This window comes from Sphaerodactylus townsendi, linkage group LG05, assembly GCF_021028975.2.
Source record: "Sphaerodactylus townsendi isolate TG3544 linkage group LG05, MPM_Stown_v2.3, whole genome shotgun sequence".
NCBI classification, from domain to species: domain Eukaryota; kingdom Metazoa; phylum Chordata; class Lepidosauria; order Squamata; family Sphaerodactylidae; genus Sphaerodactylus; species Sphaerodactylus townsendi.
Window position 1 is genome coordinate 36,658,174 of NC_059429.1, and position 25,401 is coordinate 36,683,574.

At 46.0% G+C, this 25,401-nt stretch overlaps 1 protein-coding gene across 1 annotated transcript; it reads left to right on the top strand.

Annotated features, from left to right (window-relative positions):
- The first annotated feature begins 752 nt into the window (after window positions 1-752).
- On the top strand, window positions 753-1,825 carry LOC125433333. Its single transcript, XM_048497836.1, has 2 exons — window positions 753-1,318; window positions 1,727-1,825. Exons 1-2 carry the CDS (start codon window positions 764-766, stop codon window positions 1,823-1,825), a joined length of 654 nt encoding a protein of 217 aa, XP_048353793.1. The 5' UTR covers window positions 753-763.
- The last annotated feature ends 23,576 nt before the right edge of the window (window positions 1,826-25,401 follow it).

Consider the following 25,401-nt stretch of genomic DNA (forward strand, 5'->3'; position numbering starts at 1 on the left):
TGTGAAGGATTGCTTCATCACCACCTCACAGCCTAAGGAAAGACCGGGTAAACTTTCTGGTAAAAGGTAAACACTGCAGGGTTGGAGTATGGTTGGGTTAAAGGTAAAAGGTTTGGGGAGGAAAGCCCAAAATCTTAGGAGTTAGCTGGACTAACTAAATAAATCCTGGGTAGCCTGCGGACCGCAGGAGAGAAAAATCTTTTCCAAGGACGCTTGAGAAAAGTAAGTGGTTACAGAGGACCATGGGTAACCAACCAGTGAAGCCAGAGGGGCTTACTCCATTGCAATGTGTATTAAAGCAATGGAAAGACTTGGGATTTTCTTCTCTGAAAAAGAAAACACTTTCTAAACTGTGTAAAAAAACTTGGCCGCTTTATGTTCTGGAAGGGGGGATTCATTGGCCTTCTAAAGGGTCTTTTGATCGCAATGTAATTCTTAAAATGAATGCTTTTTGTCGACAGGCATGTAAGTATACAGAACAGAATTATCTGGCATGTTTTTATGTATTGATAAATAACCCTGCCTATATGGAAAAATGTAAGATCATCACTCTTAATGATAAAAGCAGCATTGTAACTCAGAATTTGACCTCATGTGCTCCAGAGTGGGGAAAGATTGAGGAACACGTTGGGAAAGGGAAAGGGTGTCCAGATTCCCATGTCATCCCAAACATTTCTCCTTCTTTGCCTAAGTCTGACTCTGTGACTCTGTGATAGTGACATCAGTGATTTCTACATCTGTGGCAACTGAGACGGATGAGGAAATGAAAGCTCCAACAGCTTTGAGTGGAGAGCCTTGGAAGAAGGTAACAAAAGCAATTCCAGCTAAAGTGTTGCCTGAAGAAGGAATTTGGGAAAATGAATGTCAGGAAGACATAAGTGAAGTGAGCTGTATCAAGCCATGCAGAAGTGATACCTCTATGTTAAACCCTGACTGTGATTTCTTTCCAGATAGCAGCAGCTTTGAGGAAAAGAGTGTGAGAAAGGCTGGCTATGCTGTTGTGACTTTGTCTAAAACTGTTGTGCTAACTGTTGAAGCAAGTGCCCTGTCAGCAGAGATTTCAGCTCAAAAAGCGGAGCGGAAGGCTTTAAGCAGAGCAATGGAATTGGCTGAAGGTCAAAGGGTAAAAGGTTTCACAGAAAGCAAATATGTTTTTCCTATGATGTTGCCTGTGCGAGGACACATATGGAACAACAGTGCTGTGATGTACCGAGATCGGGGAAAGAGAGGAAAGAGAATTCTTCTCCTCCTGGAGGCAGAATGGAAGCCCAAAGGAGAGGTCCAGTGCAGAGTGCACCAGGAAGGTGCTTCACCAGAGGTAAGAAGAGATTTCTTGACAGATTCTGCAGCGGAAGCAGCAGCAAGTGTCTTACCTAACGTGACAACCAATTGCTGTTGAACAGAGACTTTAGGAATCATGCGGATCCTGAAAAGTCCTGAAATACGGCAAGTGGAATGGACTGAGAAGCAGCAGAGGAGACTTGAGAGCAAAATTTGCCAGGAGGCAAATCTGAAAGGGACAGAAGTTCTTTTGACAGCTTCGTCTTGCGGCAAACTTCTCAAGAATTCTGGGTTTAGTCCTTTTGAACTGGCCAGTGCAGGTCTAGAGTTCGTGAGGAAAAATTCAGATTCTGAGAGTAGGAATGTGTGTGTAAACAAAAATCAGTGTTTGTCAGAACAAGTGCTGTTATTGCTGTGTTTTGTTTTGTTGTTCTCTCTCTTTTAGGTATGTGCAGAAAAACTCTACCTCAGGCAGTGGACATCAGAACCACTCCAGCAAAAGTGGATGGCTCCAGGTTTTGCTAACTATAATTGCAGCGTTTAAACTGGAGAAAGTCAAGAAGTGGATTCATCTCTCCAGATGCAAGGTTGTCTGTGTGCCAACAGCAACTAAAGAGAAGACAGCGTAAGAAGATCAAGTAACAGAGACTGTCTCAAAGTGGACTGTGAAACCACTGAGAGATGTGTGTTTCTGGTTCAAACAGAACTCTGATTTTAGTTTGCTAGATTCCAAGTGTGTTGCAAATCGTGACAATTTATGTTGTTCAAATCATTTTCTGTTGTGGGATTTTGAGAGATTTTTAGTACCACATTCTGTGGAACTAAATTATGAGTTAAGCATGTTCAAACTTTGCTTGACCAATGTGGAAATGATTCAGTATTGCATTATGAACTATTACTATCTGTAGTAGAACTGTCTTGGTGTAAGGATAGATTAATGATACACATTTGATTGTAAGTGCTAGGAATAGCATCCAGAAAACTCCTACATAGTTATAGCCCTTACATAGCTACTAATGTTACTGGGGTTAACAAGTTACATGGGCTATATGTGGATAAGTTTTGGTAAAGGGGAAAGTATAATCAAAGCCATTATATAAACTCAAAGGTTTCAAGGGAATTTCATTATTTGACATATGTTGTATTCTACAATATGACAATTATTGTTTGGTTAAAGGAAGTTTTTGTAATAGGATGATTACTGATTTGTGTGGAAATCATAAATTGTAGTGTGCTTTATCTGTTTTCTATATGCATGACTAGTTTTAGAAGAATTTTGTTCTGGAACAACATCTGTTCTCATGGTAATGCAATTTCTATTGTAAACAAGTAAAGGAGAACTTACATGGATACACATTCTTTATAATTAATGGCAATATGAATACTCATTGTAATTCAAATTACCATTTATTAGGGGGGAATTGTGGAGATGGATCAGAATGTGTATAAATTTGTATTTGATTAAGTTATAGAACCAAAGATTTGCAAAGAATCAAAATGGAGCTTCTGTATAAGTGACCAGAAGCCTGCATGTTTTGCAGTAGGTCAAAGGAATGTTACCAGCTTGTCAGTGACTATGCAGGCATGCAAGATAACATTTTTAGTATCTTGTCACTGAGGGCCAACGTGACATCAGACATATGCATTTTATAACTTTGGTTTTTGGGTTAGAAAAGAATGTGATTAGTTAAAATAGGAATAAGTGTTTTTCTATATAGTTAAATGAACACAGAAATGATAATGAGATTCACATGTATTAGTATTTCACTATAATTCTATTGTGTTGGAATCAGTGTATGTATAATCTTTTAAATGTTTTAACATTTTAACTGGGAGAAGGAAGTTTTATGATCTAAAAGTATGTAGACAGGTCTGACCAATGAGATTTGAACATACATGCTTGTAGCACGTGAAAGAGGTATGGATCATATATGTGGAACGTAAGGGGATGGATTGTGTGAGGTCTGTATTCTGCATCTATAAAGACTGGGGTCTTTCGTATAGAGGGCGTGTCTCTTTCGAGAGCCACCTGGGAGGGTCAACCTCCTGTAACGTTCTAAATTCTGTGTCTATAAAATTGGGTCCTTTTGTATGAAGTGTGTGCCTCTTACCCTTAAGGGGACACCCTGGTCAGATACTTATGCTGTCCAGTAAACTTATCTTCTGTTTCAAAATTGCTTCTTGCTTTTATTTCTAACTTTAAGATTTTTCTTAAATCTAATTGTTCAGCTGCTGTAGGGACCAGAAGCTTGGCAGGTCCTGTGCCCCCCCCCCCACAGCATGCTAGAAAAGACAATAATGCTAAGAAAGGCTGAAAACTGTAGGAAAAGAAGACCCACCATGAGATGAAATGACTCAACAAAGAAAGCCACAGCCCTTGGTTTGCATTAACTGAGCAAGGCTGGTAACGAGAGGAAATTTTGGAGGTCATTGATTCATAAAGCATGAGAACAGACCTCCTTTCTTATTCCCTGTCCCTTTCCCAAAGTATAAAATCAGGCTATTTGGAGAAGACCAAGCCTATCAGATGAGGAGTAGATCTACTCATGACCTTTGGCAAAGCCAAGCATAAGAACATAAGAACAAGCCAGCTGGATCAGACCAAAGTCCATCTAGTCCAGCTCTCTGATACTCGCAGTGGCCCACCAGGTGCCTTTGGGAGCCTCCCATAATACAGCCTCCAGTTTTAGAGCAGTTGGGGATGGGGAGAGAGTCTGTCCTCAACCCCTTTCCATTCAATTCCAGGCTGCTCCTCAGCACCTCAGCAGAGCACAAGACAGGTGGGTGGGAAAGAGGGACATATCAGACATTCTAAGCCATTAACAGTCCCCAGACCCAAAAACTCTGCTCCCTCTGTGAGTGCTTAGAACATGCCCTAGGCCCCCTCCCCCAATATCTCACATACACAAAGCTTACCACAGTCACTGCCAACATGTTGTCCCTGAGAGAGAGGGGTGGCAAAACAAGAAATTAGTAGGACCTGCAAGTGGAATGGTGGAGGGTGTCTTTTCTGGGGGAAGGAAGGAGATTAGCAAGGCCAATGAAAGTTACCTGGGGATCCATCTCACCCTCTGAATAGAATTTGATATCCTTGAACTTTTAGCTCCTGCTCCTCATCACTCACCATGGTCTCACCCTACTAGCAGCCATAGTTTCTGCCTTACCAAGGGCTGCAACTCCGCTCCCTTTCTCTTCCCCCACCTCCTAGCAGAGGACTAATTAGGGTTCAGGTGACATAAGGGACTGATAGTTTCTACCTGGTCATATAAAGGGACCAATAGTTTCTACTTGATTATATAAAGCTGCTGACTCTGGTTCTTGAAACATCAGCAGGCTGAAAGGGAGCTGCTGTCTGCATGCCCATCCTTTCTTACATCTCTGCCTGCCTGATCATTGGCTCAGCTTCCTTCCAAACCATTGCATGCAATATGTCTTCCAAACCTGAGTTTGATCACACTACAATGAAGCTGTCTCAAGCAGCTTGGTCAGGCATGTTTTGGATAGTGAGAGGGAGTCCCATTAATTTTGAACCACCATCTTACCCTTACATAGTGTTCTGGATTCTACTTGCTAACATTACAGTAAAGCATAGGATCCATTTCGCGATCTCCAAAAACATGCCTAGTGACAACTGTAACAGTTACAGATATGAAATCAGGAATCCTTTAATCAAAGGGAACCAGGCTGTTGCCCTTTCAACTGACTTTTACATCAAGCGTATTACCTTAAATAACTTCATTATCTTACACTTCACCCAAGCAAGAAGCACCTGATAGCAATTATTCCCCCATGCCCTCATAAGGAAGGAGAAAAGACCACATTTTGAATAGATACTATGAAAATAGTTTATGCATGGCTAAATTTTCTCCCTCCCCTTCTACATGCATGCAAACACACGAACACAGTCTATCTCCACATCACCACTATGTAGACTAAGCTACACGATTGGTTTATAAATCTGATTAAGTGCATAGTGTTGTGACATAATTATATTCAGAATGACATTCCTTATTGGCTCAGGTTGAGATTCATATGATCCAGAAGCATTAGCTTCATGCTGAATTGGCTTCATTTGTCCTCACTGTCATCATCACATAGCCAACAAAATGAAATTTGGAGGATGACCAAAGAAAGAAATGGTGCCATAACAGTAAGTGATTACAAAGTGACCAATCAGCAAACAAAAAGTAAGCAAGGGGGGATTTTAAAGAAACATTTTGGGTCTCTCACAAGCAGTAAGTTTGTTCTCTAGTCCTGGTCATTGGCAGAAGTATGCAAAAAAATGAGGGGGGGGGAATCAGATTTTGGTATATCGGACTTGAAAATTGTTGAGATTCCCAAATATTCCTGAATTTCCTTACAGAAAATTATGTCAAAAGGAACAACCTCTAAGCTTTTTTGTGTAAAAATATTTCACATTTCACAAATTTGACTATAATGGAGTCAAAGAAGAGTTTAAACATTAAATCCCTGCAACCCAGCACAAATTTCATACAGTGAAAAACTATCACAGATAGTTGATTGACATAAGCATCAGTTAATGCTAAACTAAGTTTTTCTAGCTATTTTTAGAATGCTTTGGATATAAATGTGTATGGTGTTAATTATCTATGCTTCAGCTGCTTTCACACAATAACATATCTCTTTTCATACCTTCAGCCTCCTGCAACCCATAAAAATCATTGTTCCTGATTACTGGGGTGGGAGGAGTGAAACAAGAAGGGAAAATAGCTCTGTAAATCACAAGAGCACATTTTTGAGAGCTTTAGGGGAATGCAGAGGGAAGGGGAAAGGACCCTTCTGTGAACTCCTTCCATTAGTAGTTTAGAGTACCCAAATCATTGTGAGTAAATAAATAAAGACGTAAATTAATTTATTTGTCCTTATTTCTGTAGAAGTAGCTGATTTAGACTTGGGGACTCCCAATGCAATACCACTGTGTCACAAGAGAGGAAATTGTGGGCATTACAGTGCCGGACTGGAATTTCACCACAAAGTTCTAGACTAGTTCCTAATATACTTGTATTCAACAATTTATATTTAATGCAGATGAGTGTCTTGATATTAAGAGATTTGTGCTCAGTATATTCCCTTCAAAAGGTTCACAATTTTTCCAGTCCCCCCCCCCCCGACCACATGTTTTTGATCTGTAAGGATTGCTATATACCCTTTTCCAGACCAGCAATCAAAACAGGCTAAATCATGAAGGACGTCTTATTGGTTGACCTGAAGCAGTAGTGGGATTCAAATAATTTAACAACCAGTTCCGGTGGTGGGATTCAAATAATTTAACAACTCAAGTACCATTTTAACAACCAGTTCTGCCGAAGTGTGCGAACCTGCTGAATCCCACCACTGACCTGAAGTGAATACTTACAGTACCGCTAATGAATTTCATGGAATTTTATGATACAAATTCATATGAAGAATGAACTTGTTTTAAATACATTCTATATACTTCACTGAAGTTTGGAGCATAAATATACATAAAAGGAAACATTGACAATTTGTCTAATAAAATCTGTTTGATCTGTGTCTTGAAGGGGTTTTCATATATAATCAAAAATAGAAAGACAGAATGTATATCTTTTTTTCTAAATAAATATGTAAAGTGAGGAGCATGGGATGCTAGCTGGTCTGAAAATTACTCTTCTGATTTGGAAGCTCTTTCCTTTAGCCTCAGATATGTGGTTTTGGGTTACTCTCTAATGAGGTTGTGGTGGAACAGGCTTGCTTTGCCTGGCAGGTCCTATACCACTCCCTAGCCTCTCCCAGGGGTTGCCAACTTTCCTGGAGAGGGCTAGCTTTCTCTCCGGGTAAACTGCTGCCACTACCTGACCTTTTGAGGAACTGCCTGCTGGGGAAGGTCAGGGCTCCCCAACTTCCTTTCCAACCATAAGGCCTAGCCTCAGTTTCCCCCTGGTTCCATTCTCCTGGGTTTCACAAAGCAGATTGGAGGTCCCAGAGGAAAAGCTGCTTTCCAGCTGCCAGCCTTCCCCCCCCCCCCCCTAGTTAGCACATCCAAGACGGTGAGGCTTTTGTGGTACAGAAAACTGTTCCTCACATCTGAGGTTTAAAATGTATTTTTACTTTTAAAATGGTCACAAGTAGACTTTAGCACTGCACCAAATTGAGCAAGGGTTCCAAAACAAAGGAGATATAAACACAAATCCTCTGCCCCTGTCCCTAAAAATACCCTAGTAGTTGTTGAAAACAGGGTAGGCCCTTAAAGCTTAGAAGTTTGCAATTCTCAAAGAGTTCCCATTACCTGGCAGACTGAGTGAGCTCCTTAGATGAGCACATGGTTCAAAAATGGCTGCTCTCTGCACGGCTCCAGCAAGAGGTCTGCTCCCTTCAGTGACCCAGCAGAAAAAGAGAAGGGCCCTCGCCCCACTCTTTCCAGAGTTTTATCAGTTCCCAGACTCCACTCTCTTTTGACCTGGTCAGGTTGGGTCAAGATACCTTTTCCCCATATGTAAGATAGCTCTTTTTGATGTCCCTCTGGAATTTCTAAGTCCTCCAAATCTATGATACATGATTGGAGAAAGGGAAGAGAAAAAAGGGGGAGGAGCCATTTCTCCACAAAGGTAAATAGATTCTACAACAAAAAGAAGTCGCTCTTGTATATATAAGTTGTACTTAGGTAAATTCTTTGACTATAATTCATCACAAGAGTGCTTCCATGCACACAAAGAGAGATTGCTAGTTTCCTATTCTGCTGGCTTCTCCTTGCTGCTAATGGCACACCACTTGGGAAGGATTTCTCATCTTCATAACCAGGTTTTTAGAAAGGGCTAGAGGAGAAGCAGTCACTTCCCTGTCTTATCAGGAAGAGGCAGTGGTGGGATTCAGCAGGTTCGCACCACTTCAGCAGAACTGGTTGTTAAAATGGTGCTTGTAAACAATGAGTTGTTAAATTATTTGAATCCCACCACTGGAATCGGTTGTTAAATTATTTGGATCCCACCACTGGGAAGAGGGCCTGAAGATATAGATGACAAGAAGCACTCAGATCAAATCCATCTTCAGAAGCAGATGATCCATTTAGATTCCCAAAGAGAAGCAACACAGGCCTTAAAGGATCTGGAAACTTTCAGTGGGAAACTCCTGATGAGGTAGTTATTTTGTTCATCTTCTGATTGCTGGCAACCATCTGCAACTCAGAAAGGCATGTATTCACTTTTCCATTACCTTCCAAGATAACAATTCTGTATATCCTCTTTAATCTCCACCAGATGACTCCAAGGAGGGAGGCCATGAAGATACTTTCCTGCAAAATTACTTTCAGTCATCCTCAGCCCTCTGCTGGAACAACACTCAAAACTTCTTGCTTGCCTGTCAATCTGCATGTAGTCCCTATATCTAGCATTTGTATCTCTGGAACTGAATGTCTATGGATTGTCTAAATCCATAGATATTCAGTTCCAGGGATACAAATGCTAGATATGGGGACTACATGCAGATCGACAGACACTCCTGCCTTTTGGTAAAGCCTTTCTGAAACAAGAGAGGCTGCAGCATATCAAACCATCCATGAGTTTTCTGGAGTAGGACTTTCCCACTTCCCCCATCCTACTGTTGTTCACTGAGCACCTCAAAAAATTTGTCCGTGGGCATCAGTTGTCCTTGAAGTACTGCGTTGGGAGCAAAATGGGGGTCTACAGTTGGAAGTGGCAGTTGGCCAACTAAGAAATTAGGTGCTGTCTCCTCTGAACATTACCATGAAGTCTTCAGAATTGTGTGGGTGGATACACCCTGCTGACACTGGAAGACCAAGTCGGTTCGTAATCTTTCAAATGTACCTAGAGTAGTATCCCACATCCTTTTAAATCCTAGCTTTTGGAAATTGGTATTATTTAAACATTAGTATGTTAGCATTTTTTTAAAAAAAATCTCAGTGCCTGACAAGTTATAACAAGGATTAAGTAGAAGCAATCTTGTATAAGGGCCAAAGGCAGAGATACCAGGGGGCCGGGGGGGGGGGGGCTGTTGCACCAGGTGTGCGCCTGGAAGTGGAAAATCACTCCCGCACCCCACGGCACCCCCCACAGCACCCCAGTGGTACCCCCCCTCTCACACACACTTACTTTTGTGAAACAGTTCAGGCTGGAGAAGCGGCCTGTTTCCTTCAGGCTGAAAACAACCAGGTGGGAACTACACTTCCCAAGAGACCTTGCAAGCCCCAGGGTCTCATGGGAAATGTAGTTCCCACCAGACCATTTTCAGCCTGAAGGGAACAGGTTGCTTCTCCAGCCTACACTAAGGCAAGGGGGGTGGGGTGGGAAACACAGAGTGCGCACTGGGTACACTCTGGCCTCGCTACACCTCTGATAAGGGCCAAAATACATGTGACACAAGTCAGATCACAGATCTACCCTACTCTCAGTCACATGGTCACACCAGGACTAATCTTTAAAAACTCCTCCATCATCACTCTGTGCAGTTCCAGACACCGCAAGGGGGAAGGGCATTCTTCAGACTTCCCTCCCACTCTTTTTGCCAATACAAATAACCATAGGGAGGAGCTGATTGCCCCTTTCTCTGGAGCCACATGCTGAAAATGGCACAGGAGAGAAACGAGAAACCCTTCCTCCCCGCCTTCCAACATTTGGAGCTGTTCGGTGCAACATGGAGTGTTTTAAAGGTTAGTCCCCATATGAACATAAAACTGAGAGCTGGGTCTGATAACCTATGACCAGATGCATGTCAGACATAATTTGTATTTTAGCCCTGAATCCTTTTAGCCAACTTATAAAGTGAAAATCGATTGCACTTCCCTTTATCCGAATTCGTAAAAAATATGTCTTCCCCAAGTGACCACTCAAACTGCTTGCTCAGGCAGGCCATCCCTGGACCAACAACTATAAATATCAGATTGCTGCAGATGGTGAGACCTTTCTTCGCTCAAATAAAGACACAACAACGACAGGCTGGAAAAGGATTGGGCCGCAGCCCAGTTTATTAATATATATTAATCAATTACATGATCAAAACTTCAACTATATACAAATGAAGCTGGGCGGCAAACGGGTCGCACATCAAGTATCCCAATCTCCATTGGGAACTGTTGGGAAAGGAAGCCTCAGAGATATCACTCCGGCTTCCACCCTTCCCACCTTTGCTGAGGGAGGCCGGGCACCGGCTAAGCCCATGGCCCATCCCACCCGGCCCGTAGCCCTCCTCTCCTTGCTTGCTGGGGTGTCGGGCACTGGCTAAGCTTCCGCATGGCCGCCTCTCGGCCTGACCCAACTCCCACTCCCTGGGGTGTTGGGCGAGGAGCCCAGCCCTGCCAGCCTGCCCGCCCCACCCCGGCCCCTGCCCTTCCACAGGGCACAAGCCTGGGAGAGAATCCTGCGGAGGAAGGCTCGTTTTCTCTCCCAGACGGCGTCGACTCCCGCTTGGTCCAAACCAGCCAGGAGATGCGACAGTAGTAATCACAACCCCAACCCCCCTAAAACATATAGGGAGGGTGGGTAAGGAGCCGCGCTTCTTCTGAGTCTACGCCACCGTGGAAGAGGCGAGGAGTCTGGTTGAAGGCGTTGCTTATATACCCTTGGCTCCTCCACGCCTTTACCGGCCGGGGAGCCAATCAAAAGCACCCCTAGTTCTGCAGTGCATGCTGCCAAGCCATGCTTGCAACTTATTTTGTTCCTTGAGCTCACCCTGGCAGCAATGTGGTGGCTGCCCCCGGTTATTCTGGTTGCAGTTTTGCTGCAGATGGTGAGACCTTTCTTCGCTCAAATAAAGACACAACAATGACAGGTTGGAAAAGGATTGGGCCGCAGCCTAGTTTATTAATATATATTAATCAATAACATGATCAAAACTTCAACTATATACAAATGAAGCTGGGTGGCAAACGGGTCGCACATCAAGTATCCCAATCTCCATTGGGAACTGTTGGGAAGGGAAGCCCCAGAGATATCACTCCGGCTTCCACCCTTCCCACCTTTGCTGAGGAGACAGGCACCGGCTAAGCCCATGGCCGCCTACCGGCCCACCCTCCTCTCCTTGCTTGCTGGGGTGTCAGGCACCGGCTAAGCCCACGGCACTTCTCGGCCCGTAATCTGCCCAGCCCACTCCCCTGGTGTGTTGGGCAGTGGCCCGGCGTGCCGGCCGGCCAGCGTACTCCGCCCCCGCACCCCCGGCCCTTCCACAGGGCACAAGCTTCCTGGGAGAACCGCTGCCAGAGAGGCTCGTTTTCTCCCCTGAGATGTCGCGGACTCCCCGTTGTCAGGGAACCCGCCATGAGCTGCCCCTCTTGCAGCTCCTGCACAAGCTTCTCCAAGCCTGAGCTCTGTCTGGTCTCTCACCAACTGGAGGTGGAGGGTGCTTAGCATGACGGACTGCAGCCAAAGGTCCAGGGCCCCACTCTGGACAGAGTGGACACCCGATCCAGCTTCCATTGAGCAGATCGATCCTTGTTGTTGTCCTGTGTGTAAATCTCCGTATGGTCGGGCCACCACTCCCCCGAGGGAGAGCACCACCTTGGCGGCCGCCTTGTTAACCTTCCGGTGAGCCCTGTCCACAGCCGTGGGGTCAATAGCCCCCCTCCAATGCACCCGCTGGAGGAGATCAGACCACACCAGAGTCATGCCTGGCCAGTGCTTCACTAAGCTCCATAGCGTGGTGGCCACCACCCATCTTAGTTCAAGGCCCGACCTGGCCGGGAGGTCCTCCTCCCCCAGGTGGACGACTAAAATGTCCGGAGTGGCCAGTTGGAAGATATATTCAATCAGCTTGCACTCAAGCTCGTCCCACAACATGTTCCCTTGCCCCAACCAGGTGATTCTCACGTGAGCCGCAAGTCCAAGATGCCGGCCCCATTCAGATGAGCAGGCGTAGTCCCCGGCTTGATTGATGATGCTGTGCCCCACGACCCACACCTGTCGGAAAACAGTCTGCGGCGTCCTTGGAGGCACTGTGAAGGAAATTAACAGGATAAGTGAGGGCGGATGTAGGCCCGAAATGCGTCCGAGCGCCACCTGCCCAAGGTGCGGATTTCGTCGTGGGCCCTGCCCTCCTGCGCCGCGGTTGTGGCGGCCCCTATCCTGAAGGAGTGCAGGCTGAACTCGGCGGCTGGCAACCCCACCCGGGCCAGGCATGCCCTCAGCACCGCCAGCATCTGAAACCTGGTGAGGGGGGACCCATCCTCATGCACCAGGAGCATCCCACCTTGCCGTGGCCTGTGGCGGAGCCAAGTGGTTAGTGAGGCAAGGGGACAGGTCACATCACCCGGCAAGACCGGCATCGTGACCCAGGCGCCGTGGCCCTCCTGGTCGGTTTTGGAATGGGCAAGCCATGCATAGACCATATCCCCGGACAGGACCAGGTGCTGTCTCTGTAGCACGGTGTTTGATGTCTGGTCCCTATTGGGGGCCACCAGCTTCCCCGGCCTGAAAGCCCCATGATGCGCCAGGTGGAAAGCGGCTGCAAAGAGCAGGCGCTCATAGCGTGAAGCGCACACCTGCTGCAGCTCCCCCGTGACTGCCTGTAGCACCTCCCTGGTGATGGGGCGCCTTGCGTCCCTTTGACTAGGGCCCACCCACCGCCAGCCTGCCACGAGCCAGCAGAACATGAACGTTTTTGTCACATCCGGGAAGCCAGAGATCCTGCAGTAAAATGCGATCCCCAGCCTGCTGGACCCCCATGGATCGTGGGTGCATCCCCAGCTCATGGAGGTGGACTAGGTACTCAAGTAGGAGGCCTGTGTCCACCCCACTGCGGACCGAAAGCCCTGTCGTCACTGCATAGTTCTGTAAGTCACGCACGGCTCTGTCGTACTGCCTACACGTGGCCGGTGCCAACGAATTCAAAACACCTGTGATGACGGTTCGCTGCCAAGGTTCCACAGGGACGCCGGCACTGTCGCCGGGAACAGCTCTGCCCCGGGGGCCAGGCGCCTGAAGCGATCCACCTGCTGGCGAGATAAAGCATCAGCGATCTCATTCTGCAAACCTGGAACGAAAGCAGCTTTAAAGGAGATGTTATAAGTCAGGCAGGTAAGGACAAGATTGCGCACCAGTCGCATAACCCGTGCCGATTTGCTAGATTGCCTGTTCACCACACGCACAACAGCCTGGTTGTCACACCAGAAGAGCACCCTCTTGTCCAGCCAGCAGTCGTGCCAGATGTGCCCCGCCACCAAGATGGGAAACAGTTCAAGAAAACTGAGGTCCCTGGTGATTCCCAGTGCGTGCCAAGATGCAGGCCAGAGGCCCTGTGCCCAATGACCCTGGAAGTATACACCGAAACCGAAGGCCCCTGAGGCATCAGAATGCACCTGTAGCTCCAGGCCAGGTTCTACAGATGTCTGCCACAAGGAGATGCCATTAAAGCCATGGAGAAAGGATCGCCAAACCTTCAGGTCCTCTTTCAGTCCCCTGGTAACCCTAACGTGATGGTCGGGGGACCTGCAGCCAAACAATGACCTCGCCAGCTGGGAGCAGAATGCCCTGCCTGGTGCCACCACCCTGCAGGCGAAATTAAGGTGACCCAGTAAGGACTGCACAAGGCGCACCCTGCACTTCCGTAGGGGCATGATGGACTGGATGAGGTTGGCTAGAGCGATCAGCTTGTCTCTAGGGAGTGAGGACGTGCCGTGGACCGTGTCCAGCTGTATGCCCAGGTAGCTGAGGGCGGGAGTGGGGCCCTCCGTCTTGTTGGGAGCCAAGGGGACCCCTATTTCGGCTGCCAATGCTTGAAAGGCCCCCAGGGCAACCTCGCACTCCCTGGTGCCCTGCCTGCCAATGAACAGGAAATCGTCCAAGTAGTGTGTAACTAACCCGGAAGGCACACGTTGCCTAAAGGCCCATTCAAGAAAAGTTCTGAAGGCCTCGAAGGCGGCACAGGCTATGGAGCATCCCATGGGCATTGCCTTATCCACGTACCACCGCCCCTGGAAGTGGATGCCCAGCAGCTCAAAATCTAGGGGGGAAATGGGCAGTAGCCGGAAGGCGGACTGGACGTCTCATTTGGCTAGCTTGCCTAATAAGGCTGATGGCCTCGTCTAGGGTGGCATACCTCACAGTGCATACCTCAGGGTCTATGAAATCGTTCACTGAGTCGCCCCGGGGATAGGAGAGGTGTTGTATTAGGCGAAACTCCCCTGGGGCCTTTTTTGGCACCACGCCAATCGGGAGACCCTCAGGTTGGGTAGTGGAGGCTGGCTATAGGGACCGGTGGTTCGACCAGCCCTCACTTCCTTATCCAGCTTGTCTGCCACTACGTCGGGGTGATCCAGAACCGATTTCAAGTTGTTCGCCTGGTAGGCCATCCTGCACCCTTGGTAAGGGATTCTGAAACCCGCTGCAAAGCCGTCTCCCAAAAGGCATGCTGCACGCTTGTCAGGATAATGCCGCAGCCAGTCTAGCAGCACCCCCAGCCGGATGGGTGTGGGGGCCAAGGTCTGCAACAAGGCTGGGGTTTCAATGCTTCTGGGAGGCAGCATCCTTCTGGGAGGGCCTGGCGCCAGGGAACCGGGCCTGCCGAAAGGGAGGGTGGCCGACTGGTTTTTGTGCAGCCCACCCTGCTATGGTTTCCGGAACAATTGGAGCAAATGTGCTCGTACTTGCATTTGGGTCACTGGCAAGCACCTCTGTTGAACTCCCAGCAAGTCCCTTTCACCACCCCACCTTCCCTGGTAGCTTCTGTGAGGCCTCTCGGTGGCAGGGAGTTTCAAGGCCCCTTTCATGGCCGGCTGGACCACGACCATCCACGTTTGGTCGTGGATGAGGTCCCAGCGAAAGTGGCTCTTATGGGAAGCGTTCTTGCGGATAGCTTCGTCATAGGCTATGGCCGTAATAAGTCGGTTCGGCCCTGCCTGCCAAGGGACCGGCCCGCCCAGCATGTTTATATGGGCCGTAATACAAGCTGCCAGGCCCGCCAGAGGTGGTATGCGCGCATGCTATCAGGGCCAAGTATTCAGTAAAGCCCTGCAAAACCAGTTGTTAAAGCGTTATCCGCCGTCACGCCGGGTCCTTCCTCTTTTTTTTTCTTTATATCGGCCTTGCCCCCGGACAAGCTTTCATGCTCCCCCTCCCGCTTTCGCCAGGCACCTAATCACCGGCCCACGTAATACCCGCTCAGGCGGGCCTGCTCCCGGAGCTTCCTGGGAAGATGTGGACCCGGGAGTGGTTCCTCATTGTTCGCCGGGACCCAGGCCGGGTAGATGGCACCTCCCAACTCCCCGGCTGCTCTGCTTCGCGCTTTGCTAGCCGGGGAGAGAGTGGGCACCTTCTCCCCCTGGGAAAACAGAACCTCCCCCCGGGCTAGCTCTGCATTTCTCACTGGTCATCCTCGGTTGACTCACCCGATGAAGAAGAGCTGGGCGATCGCCTAGAGGACCGGGAGTGTCGCGACGACCGCTTCTTCCTCTGGCCTTCCCTGCTCTGAGGGGACTCCACCGGACAAGCCATTAACCGGGATGTAGGACGTGGCTTTCACGGGAGGAGAGGAGGTCGGAGTTCCCTCCGGCTGGCCTGCTCCGGCCGGCCCTCTCTCTGGCGCCTGTAGCTGTGTCACGCGGCTGGTGTGGCTCCAGGTCCCCTGAACCGCAGGGGTCCCGGGGCTCCCGGATGATCCGCCGAGGGCTTGGGGTAGATGGAGCAGCATGTCCGCTAAGTTCCGAACGAGGGCGGGATTGGGAGCTGGGTCACTGGCAGGCCTGGAGGAGGCAGAAGCCAAGCCAAGGCCCCTCTATGTGCTGAAGTGGGATCACTTCCCCAGATGAGGTGAGGGCTGCTCCACCGGGACACTCTACCTGCCTCCTGCCTATTATTGGGATAAGGCTCAAGGCCCTTCCGCAGCAGCCCTCCTGCCCAACTACAAATATCCTCGGGCCTGACCTCGGGGAATTACTTCTCCCTCCCCTGGCTGCTGCCCCTGGGGCTCCTCTGGCTCTGGGGCTCTCGGGACCCTGTTGAGGAGGGGCCTGTGCCCTGTCTGGAAGGTGGCAGTGCTCCCTCCTGGGAGGACTCCTTACTCTTTGCCCACTTTGGAGCCATAGCGCCAAAGCTGAGACCTGGCCTGCGGCCGAGAGGAAAATAAAGAAAAGAGCGGTAGAGAGGAAGGGGAAGAAAGAAAGTGAGGCGCAAGGAAAGTCAGACCAAGAAGGGAGAAGCTGAGCAGAGGTTAGAGGTAGACCAAGCAGGTGGGAGAATGGCCATGACCAGGCTCCTTCCAGGCCTTACGCTCAACTCAGATCTGCGCCCCACGCCTTCTGAGTCTCGCCGCCAGGAAGGGTGAGGTCTGGTTGAGGCGTTCTTATATACCCTTGGCTCCTCCCGCCTTTACCGTCCGGGAGCCAATCAATGCACCCCCGGTTCTGCAGCATGCCGCCAAGCCATGCTTGCAACTTACTTTTGCTCCTTGGCTCACCCTGGCAGCAATGGCTGCCCCCGGTTATTCGGTTGCAGCTTTTTTAGTGCTGAAGAAATTAACATTGCTATTCTGTGGATTAGTTCAGTATGATTTAAAAGGGGGGGATTATTTAGAAATTTAAGGACATTCACAAAACTTTTATAAAAGTAGGAAAATTGTATGAAACAACCACATGAAAAGGAGCCAAATAAAAACAACTGACTATATTAAAGAATCAACAATATAGCAGGGTAAATGATAGAAATACATACAAGACAACACAGCAATATGAGTAAATTGTGTGTTAATTTGGAATGGTATACTGGAGAATTCCATTTCTTTCCAAGTTAAAATATTCTTTGAGAAAAGTATATCCCATCTTCAGTGAACTATCATGTCAGCTAGCTTCCGGATCACCTTTCAGGGGAAAAAAATGTGCATTCTGCTGGGGAAATTGTCTAAGCCTTTACATACCACAGATAAAAGGTGCACAGAGAAAATTGCTACCTTCAGTTTCTGTGGCTGACATTAAAATGTTGAATGTGGCTTTGGCTAAGACTTGAACAGGACTACCTTAGAGCCTAGTAGGATAACTTATGATTTCATAAGAACACATTCTAGAATTTTCACCCAAATTCTAATTACATCAAAATTAAAAGCAAATTTAGGAGTTCCTTCTCAGATTAAATATCTGGGGAAGGGGAGGGGGCAGCAAAAGACAAATCAATACTTTTAAGAGAGACTGTAAATTTGAATATCCAGTGCTAGGGGGAATGGGGAAGGGAAGTGAATCCACCAGATAGACCTGATACCATAGACCCCTTCTTGGAATTAAAATGGCCATAACTTACTTGGTTACAGATGACAGAGCCTTGACATATATGGCAGCAGATCCCAGCATCATCCCTGGCTAATGGACACATAACATCCCAGCTTACCTGCTGGGGGATACCATGTGATTACAGACACAGAATGCCACATAGGCACAAGCCACTATGTGGCTTCTCCTGCCACTTGAGAATGAGGGTGATCTAGCAGCTCCAGAGCTGAGCATGTTCCTTGCAAGCCCTCACCCCAAAATCACTTAAGGTGATCCCCAAAGAGAGAGAGATGGCTCCCCCCCCGAAGTGGTCCCAATCAAAATGCAGTTGTAGCACAGAAAACAAAAGAAAACCATGTGAAAAGCAACAACCTGACCCAAAAATCAACCAGAAATAACAACAGAAGGAGAGGTAGGTCTGGAAGCCATGAGACCAACAGTGCACTGTGGTACAAGAGAACTTTTTTTTTGTCCTGACTTGGTAAACCAGAGGAAAGAGCCACTTTGTATAATCCACTATAATCCACTCACCTGACCCCCACCCCCAGGTATGCAAGGCTGGTGCTGTGTTGACTGGGGTGGGGAAGTGAAAATCTGAGGACCCACACTGCTGCAGTGGCCCTTGGAAGAACAACCTGGCCATGCTGCTTGCAACAGATATGCATCACTCTCCTCTCCATTCACTATGAGCCTGAAAACAGGGCTCCGGGTGAATCTGGGACTTTGCCTTTCCAAGTTGCCATCAGCTATTTGGATCCAAAGGTTCCCCTCCACTAACTGAGGAATCTGTTTCTGGAGTACTGCCATTGAAAAAAAAGGGGTTTACCTTCACAATGGAAAGTAACTTTCTCCCATGGAATCAGTAGATCCCATCTAGAACTTTCTTCAAAGGTAGGATTTGAAGTGGGATCAGAGATGTTTCATAAGACAAACACAATAGGAGATTCAAAAGCAATGAAAGGACTTTGGTAAGATTCAGGAAATTTATCAGTGCTGTTTTGCATATCTGTATCAAATTCTTTCTCATAAATGGGCATTAGCAGATTACATTTTTACTAAATCTTGGATTGTGTTGGACATAATCTCCCTAATATATTCCACAGGCACTACTTGTCTTTGCCTACATTCCTGCCATAGATTAATATTTAATTAGCTTTACTTTTTGTTGTTTTAAATGGATGCAAAATATCATGTCACTACCCAGAAGATGAAAATTGGCATAAGAATTTCATGTTGTAATTCATTTCTCTGCTGTAATATTAAAGTAATTCTTCCTGATGCTGTTCACAAAGTCAAAAGTTATTATTGAGAAGGTCAACAGTGATTAATCAAGTGATTGTTCAAATATGGATACCCAGCCTGATGTGAGACTTATAAATGTAAATCTAACTTTAAAAAATGAAATGCTAAAAAACCTCCATCTTAGATTAGCTTGTTTTGATTATTACAAAGAAGGGCTATACATATATACATACACACAGAGATAGAGGGGGGGGGGATTTGGCCAGTTCACACCAGTTCAGAGCCGACTGCTCTGAGACACTGAAAGCCCCATCCTTTCCTCTCCCAGGGAAGGGGGAGTGAGAGGACTTTCAGAGCTCTGGAGCATCCGACTGTTCTGAGGCACTAAAAGCCCCATCTTTCCTCTCCCAGGGGAAGGGGAGCAAGGGGGCTCCCCCAAAGGCCACGCCACCAGCCCAGAGGCATGCGACCTGATCTGCCATCGGTCAGCCCCTCGTGGTGGCCTCTGGTGGCCACTACCCACCCAGGCCTCCTGGTCAATGCCAGAGAAAGGTCCCAATGGGCCACATGGCCCATGCCAGGAGGCTGGTGAAAGAAGCCAGGCTGCACATAGGCCAAGCTGCAGCTTCTGCCTTCCCTCACCTTCCCCCAGCCCAACATCGAAAGGGGGGGCAGCAGCCAGGAAAGTGGGCAAGTGGACGGTGGGGGGACATCAATGTGTGTGTGGTGGGGGGGGCAAACCAGTAGCGAAATAATTAGAATCCCGTCTGTGTGTGTGTCTGTGCGTGTGCGTGTGCGTGTGCATGTGAGTGAGTGAGTGAAGAGCCTTCTGGATCAGCTGCATGTAGTTGCAAATGAGGAAAATGGATAAGATTGGGAGAAATGTTGGTCAGGAGTGAAGTTTAGGCTCTCACTTTGGCCCTTTATGATCAAAAACTGTAAGAAATCTTGGTGCCTCTGAAACCAGTGAGTTGAGAAGCAGAAACCTGAAGAACGGCAAAGAGAAGGTAATGCTCTGTTGTCTAAACAGGCCAGGTCCCCAGAATTTATTCAAATGTCATATTACCAGTCAGTCACACAGACTCATTGTACAATTTCCCATCTAACTCTGACTCAAGCCCCTGACAGTGCCTGAGGAGAGACAGGAAAGCCATTTGGCCTGGGTCTCCTGCTCAAAGGGGCCTTAGATTCAGAAACATGTTAATTTTTTAGAATGTGATATATTTCACATGTTTCCATGAGCATTTTGGTGATTTATTTTGTTTTTAATGTGTCCTCATGTTCTATTTTGATGATGGCTAGGGGCCTCAGCAGCTGGACCTCTTCAACTTCTCTGGACCTCTGAGAAAGAGGTCCTGAAACTGAAAATGGTTGGTAGAAACAACTTAGATGTCTGGCAGTTTGGACTGATTGTCCATCATGTAAGTCAATGCCACAGAAACCCAAAAGTGTTCTGCAGACCTATAGAGACATACAATTAAAATGTTTTATGTAAGAGGACATATCACCAAAGAAACATAAGAGGCTGTCAACTTGCCAGGAAATATTAAGAATGCATAAGTGACACCAAAAGGACTTTAAAAAATGTTAAACAAGCTATGGAAAAAGGAAGCATGAAATGTCAGCAAGGAAATGAAACATTCACATTAGCTAGCAAGGTAGATGTGATACTTGGTATGAAGAGACAGCTAGTTTGAGCAGAAAATGACTGTGGCTTGAATGTCTTGTCAAACACATTAGTTTCTGGCTGTCAGGAAGTGCTGTTCCATTTCTGATATTTCTGTGCTAGTCATTTGCCATTACAAAGCTAGCACCATTGGCTGTCAGGTCTTTACAGTTTCAATTGGCAGATTTATCTATGTACAGCAGGATTAAACAGAAATATGTCCCATTCAGATGATACTCCAGCCTAAAGATTGTACCAGCTCCAGGAAATTTGAGTGCATTTAGTTTCAAAGGAACAGTCTGCATCCCTTTCTGACAGGGAATGTTGAAAAGTGTCCTCTAGTCTACTCTTCAAGCTGTTTGTGTTATTATTAACAGACTACCAGACCATGACCAAACAGCCCAGAAAAACTACTACAGCTAGAAATTAACTTTTTTTGAAAATGGTCTGATTTCTCATTTTATTGTGTATATTTGTTGTAAGCAGTCACAGACTGGAGATGATCAGTGTCTTCATGACAGGAGTCTGTTACCTCAGCCATATAATGGGACAGCTGAGTTCCTTCTAGTCCTAAGCAGCTGTTGGTTCTAACTTGGCTTCGTAGTTTGACCAACTTATCTCTGAGGCCCAGAATGAGTCTCAGACTACTCCTTTCTGCTTACCCAACAGCCTTCTGGCTTCCCAGTCTGTATCCAGACCACCAGGCTTCAGATGCCTCATTTTCCATGCAGTCTACTGACACACACAGGAACATTTTGATTTCTAGAAGCTGCATCTTATCTGCAATTTCATTCCTTCAAATTTACATTTCCTATTAGCAAAATTGTCGTCTTTGCACTTTATGTCACTTCAAATTATGCATGCCTCCGACACAGCAGATCCCAGTCGACTCATATCAATGTAAATATAAATGTAGGGGGGAAAATGAAGTTGATAATATGATAAAAAAACGGTGTTTGGGGTATAATAGGACAATTCATACTGCACAGATGTTTGGCAGAAATGAGAACTGTGCTTCAATAGAAGAAGGTGCATTACCTATTTTTATTACTTCAGCAATATACAGCAAAGTAAAGGAACATGGTGTATATGACCTTGAATTTATCACAGAAGGAAATGATGTCTTTAAATTCCAACTGTAACTGCAAATATGTTCACAGAGACCAACATTAAAAGAAAGAAAAGCAAAACAAAACAAATAGAATGGATGAGAGGCAAAGCAGCCCACTCCAAAAGGAAGTTGATGTTAAAAATGCCAACCAACAGAAGAAGATAAATTCAGAATTCACCATGTACCCTTTGAACTAGCTTTCCAAAAATGCTGGCTTAGAATGTTTAGTATTGCACCTGTGTTGAAATATGTTGTTCAATTTTTAAGTTGAAGTTGAAGTCTAGTACAATGTGATCACTGATATATTTTTTCTCATGCTGTGATCCATCAAGAGAGATTTCCACATGGAAGCAGCCTTCTTTCTATATGAGTAGATTATTTGATGCATCTAGATGCACTTTCCTACCCCCCCTCACAATATCCATTGAGCTGGCTGGATATGTCTTTGGATTCCAGCTACCTTTCAGTATCACCAGTTGAATACATGATACTATCTTGCACTGAGCCAGATCACTTGTTCATCTATCACAGTACTATCTACCCAAAATGGCATTGCTTTCCATGGTCTCAGAGAAATATCTTTCCCAGCACGTTCAACCTGAGGAGCTGTAACTGGAAATCTCAGTTACTGAATATGGAATAATCTGCATGCAAAGCTTATGCTGTCTCATTCCCAGATGAATATGTATGTGCAAAGTGCCTGAAGTCAGTCAACTCTTGGGAACCCTGGCAAGAGGCTTTCAAGGCAAGTTATGAAGTGCAGCATTTTATCATTGCCTTCCTCTGCAGAGTCTTCCTTGGTGGTCCACCTTCCAACTACAAATTCTTCTTAGGTTCCGAGATCTGATAAGATAAGGCTAAACCTTGCCATCTTCCCTCCCACACAAATAGATGACCAATATTTGAGAGGATTAGAAAACCGATATGTTTTATTGATTTTCCATACAAGTGTAAGATACACTTTCCATACAAGTGTAAGATAAAACTATTATGTACCCAGCACATGAAGGGCATTTTACCTGAGGGATTCAACCTTTCCCCCACTAGTAAAGGACGACCGATGTATTTTTACAACTTCATTCGGTTGCATATCTTAGATAAACACCCTGCCGCTAGCCCGTCTGAATGTGCTTCCTTCAGCAGTCTTGAGTGGCAGATTTCATCAGATCCCTTATCAACAAAGAATGTGTCCCTGTTCACAAAAAGACGTCGAAACAATCGAGCACGTCCTTCTAGATTGTGATTTATATGCTTCAATCAGAAGACAGTATATAGATCCTCATACTGAGAACTATGCCCTCTCACTGGATAAAATGATTGCTCTGTGATCAATGCTCTCAGAAATCCTTAGACGTTGCTAAATTCTTGGCGCTGGCGCAACAGATCTGCCTCAGATCTTAGTATTCATTGTTTTTATCGTTTTTAAAACAAATTTTAATTAATTAAAAATGTTTGAATTTACTTATTTTAACCTAATTCTTCTCAATCCTTCTGTTGCATTATAAACTCGTGCCAATAAAATGAGGAGGAGGAGGAGGAGGAGGAGGAGGAGGAGGAGGAGGAGGAGGAGGAGGAGAGAAACTCTAAACAAAGCTTTGTCTCCAGATTTTAAAGGAACTGCTTGTTAAAGGAAGTGTTCTCGAAGGTGGGCAGGGTTCAGCCTGTTGAGAATTTTAAGTTGTGCCTGGTAGTTAATAAGTTGAAACTGCAGCTAAAACTGAACAGAACTGATATGGTTGTTGTGAGTTTTCCAGGCTGTGTGACCATGGTCTGGTAGATCTTGTCCCTAACGTTTTACCTGCATCTGTGGCTGGCATCTTCAGAGGTGTATCATAGAGGGAAGTCTGTTACACACTGTGTCTAGTGAGAATGGAATGTTTTAGTGGGGTATATGTTGTCCATGTCCCAGCGTGGTGAACCAATCAGTAAGTGTTTTGGGTGGAACTTGCTATGCAAAGGTGTGGTTGACAGTATTGTATTGCGGGTGGAGGTTTTCAGTCCAGGGAGTGATTCACATTTGCATTCCCTGCAGCAGCAACAGTTTTAGTGAATGCAAACCCTGTATCTGGGTGGAGTTCATTGTCCATTAACCTAGCATACTCTTGGCTTTTGATTCTGGTGTTTTTAATTACTGATAGCCAAGTTTTCTTAATTCTCAGAGTCTCTTCCTTCTTGTTGAAGTTTTCTGGGTGTTTATGGATTTTAATGGCCTACCTGTGTAGTCTGACATAGTAACCTTCTGAGTTGTCCAGAATTTCAGTGTTTTCAAATAGAATGTTATGTTTGGTTTTGTTTAGAGCATGTTCTGCTACTGCAGATTTTTCAGAATGGTTAAGCCGACAGTGTCTTTTGTGCTCCTTAATGCATGTCTGAATGCTGCATTTTGTAGTTCCAATGTAGACCTTTCCACAGTTGCAGGGTATGCAATAGACTCCAGCAGAAGTGAGGAGGTCTCTCTTTGCTGAGCGTAGCATCTGAGCTGACATGTTTCTTGTTGTGACACATTACTGCATCCAGTTCACATTTGCAGACATCATCCAGGGCCATCTCACATGAATTCCATAATGGTAGTCAATCTACAAGATTAGCAATCAGTATGTAAAAAAGTTTTTCAGGGCAGAACCTTGGAATCACTGCACTAGATGGACTCAGAGTCCAGTACTTTTATTCCAATTTATATCATTTTTTCATAATTGTTATATTGGTTTATGCCCTGACCTGGATGGCCCAAGCAAGCCTGATCTCACAAATCTCAGAAGATAAGCAGATACTACTTGGTCCTGGCTAATAGTCAGATGGGAGACCATCAAGGAATACCAGGGTCATTACGCAGAGAAAGGCAATGGAAAACCACTTCTGTTCGTCCCCTATCTTGAAAATTATACTGGATTGCCATAAGTCATTTGTGCCTTGACAAGATATGTGCAGTTACATCCATGCCCATGCACACACACACATATTGGTTGATGAGCTAAAAGTCCATTTGGATTTCTTCTTCTGAACTTCCATTAAATCACCATAAAAGGAAAGAGATGGAGGAATTTATGACAGTTGACTTTTGGAGAAGCAGAGATGTATTGATGGCTGAATTTTCCAAAAGCAGCTGCTTCTGGGAGCACAGGGAGCTATTTTGGGCTCTCCTCCCTTTTCTTCACAGGAAAGAATAAAACTATGATGAGGCCTTTACTTCATTTTTGGAACACTTTGAAAAACTTCTTGAGCACATATAACAAAAAGAGGACATATAGCAAAAAGAGGACACTCAAAAGGGAAGAAAGAATGACATCTAGCAATCCAAGTCAACATACCTCACCAATCCAGTGACCACCATTGAAATTGAAGTAAGTTCCATTTATTTCATTGGAATGTTCCTTCTCAAATCATTCATTATTATTATTTATTAATTTTCTTATACTGCCCAATCCCTGATTGGGCAGGTCCTATTTATCCTTTCAGTTGTAGGACATGTATCTTTTTTGCTCATTGGCCCTCTGTAATATTTGGATAGGAGACCACCAAGAATACCAGTGGTTGCTCACAGAGGTGGGCAATGGCAAAACACTGAATGCTTTGTGGGGTCATCATAATTTGGCTGTAATTTGATGTGGAGAAAAGTTTAGTTTTCATTTCAAACAGGCATCTGATATTTTTTTATTACACTGAGGTTGGATCCAACACTTGTTTTCCATCATTGTGCCAGGGGAGGGAGGGTTTTTTTGTCAACTCACTACTCTTAATGCAGCCCCCCATATCACACCCTCTGCTGTGTCTAGGTGCCCCCTGAACCTCAAGGCAACAACAGGGGAACACAGTAGACTGCAGCAAGATGGGAAAGTATGGAAGTTCTGTTTTGTGAGTAGCACTCAATGATCCACAGTCCTTTGGACACAACCCTTCATTATTGTATTTGTTTTTATTTCT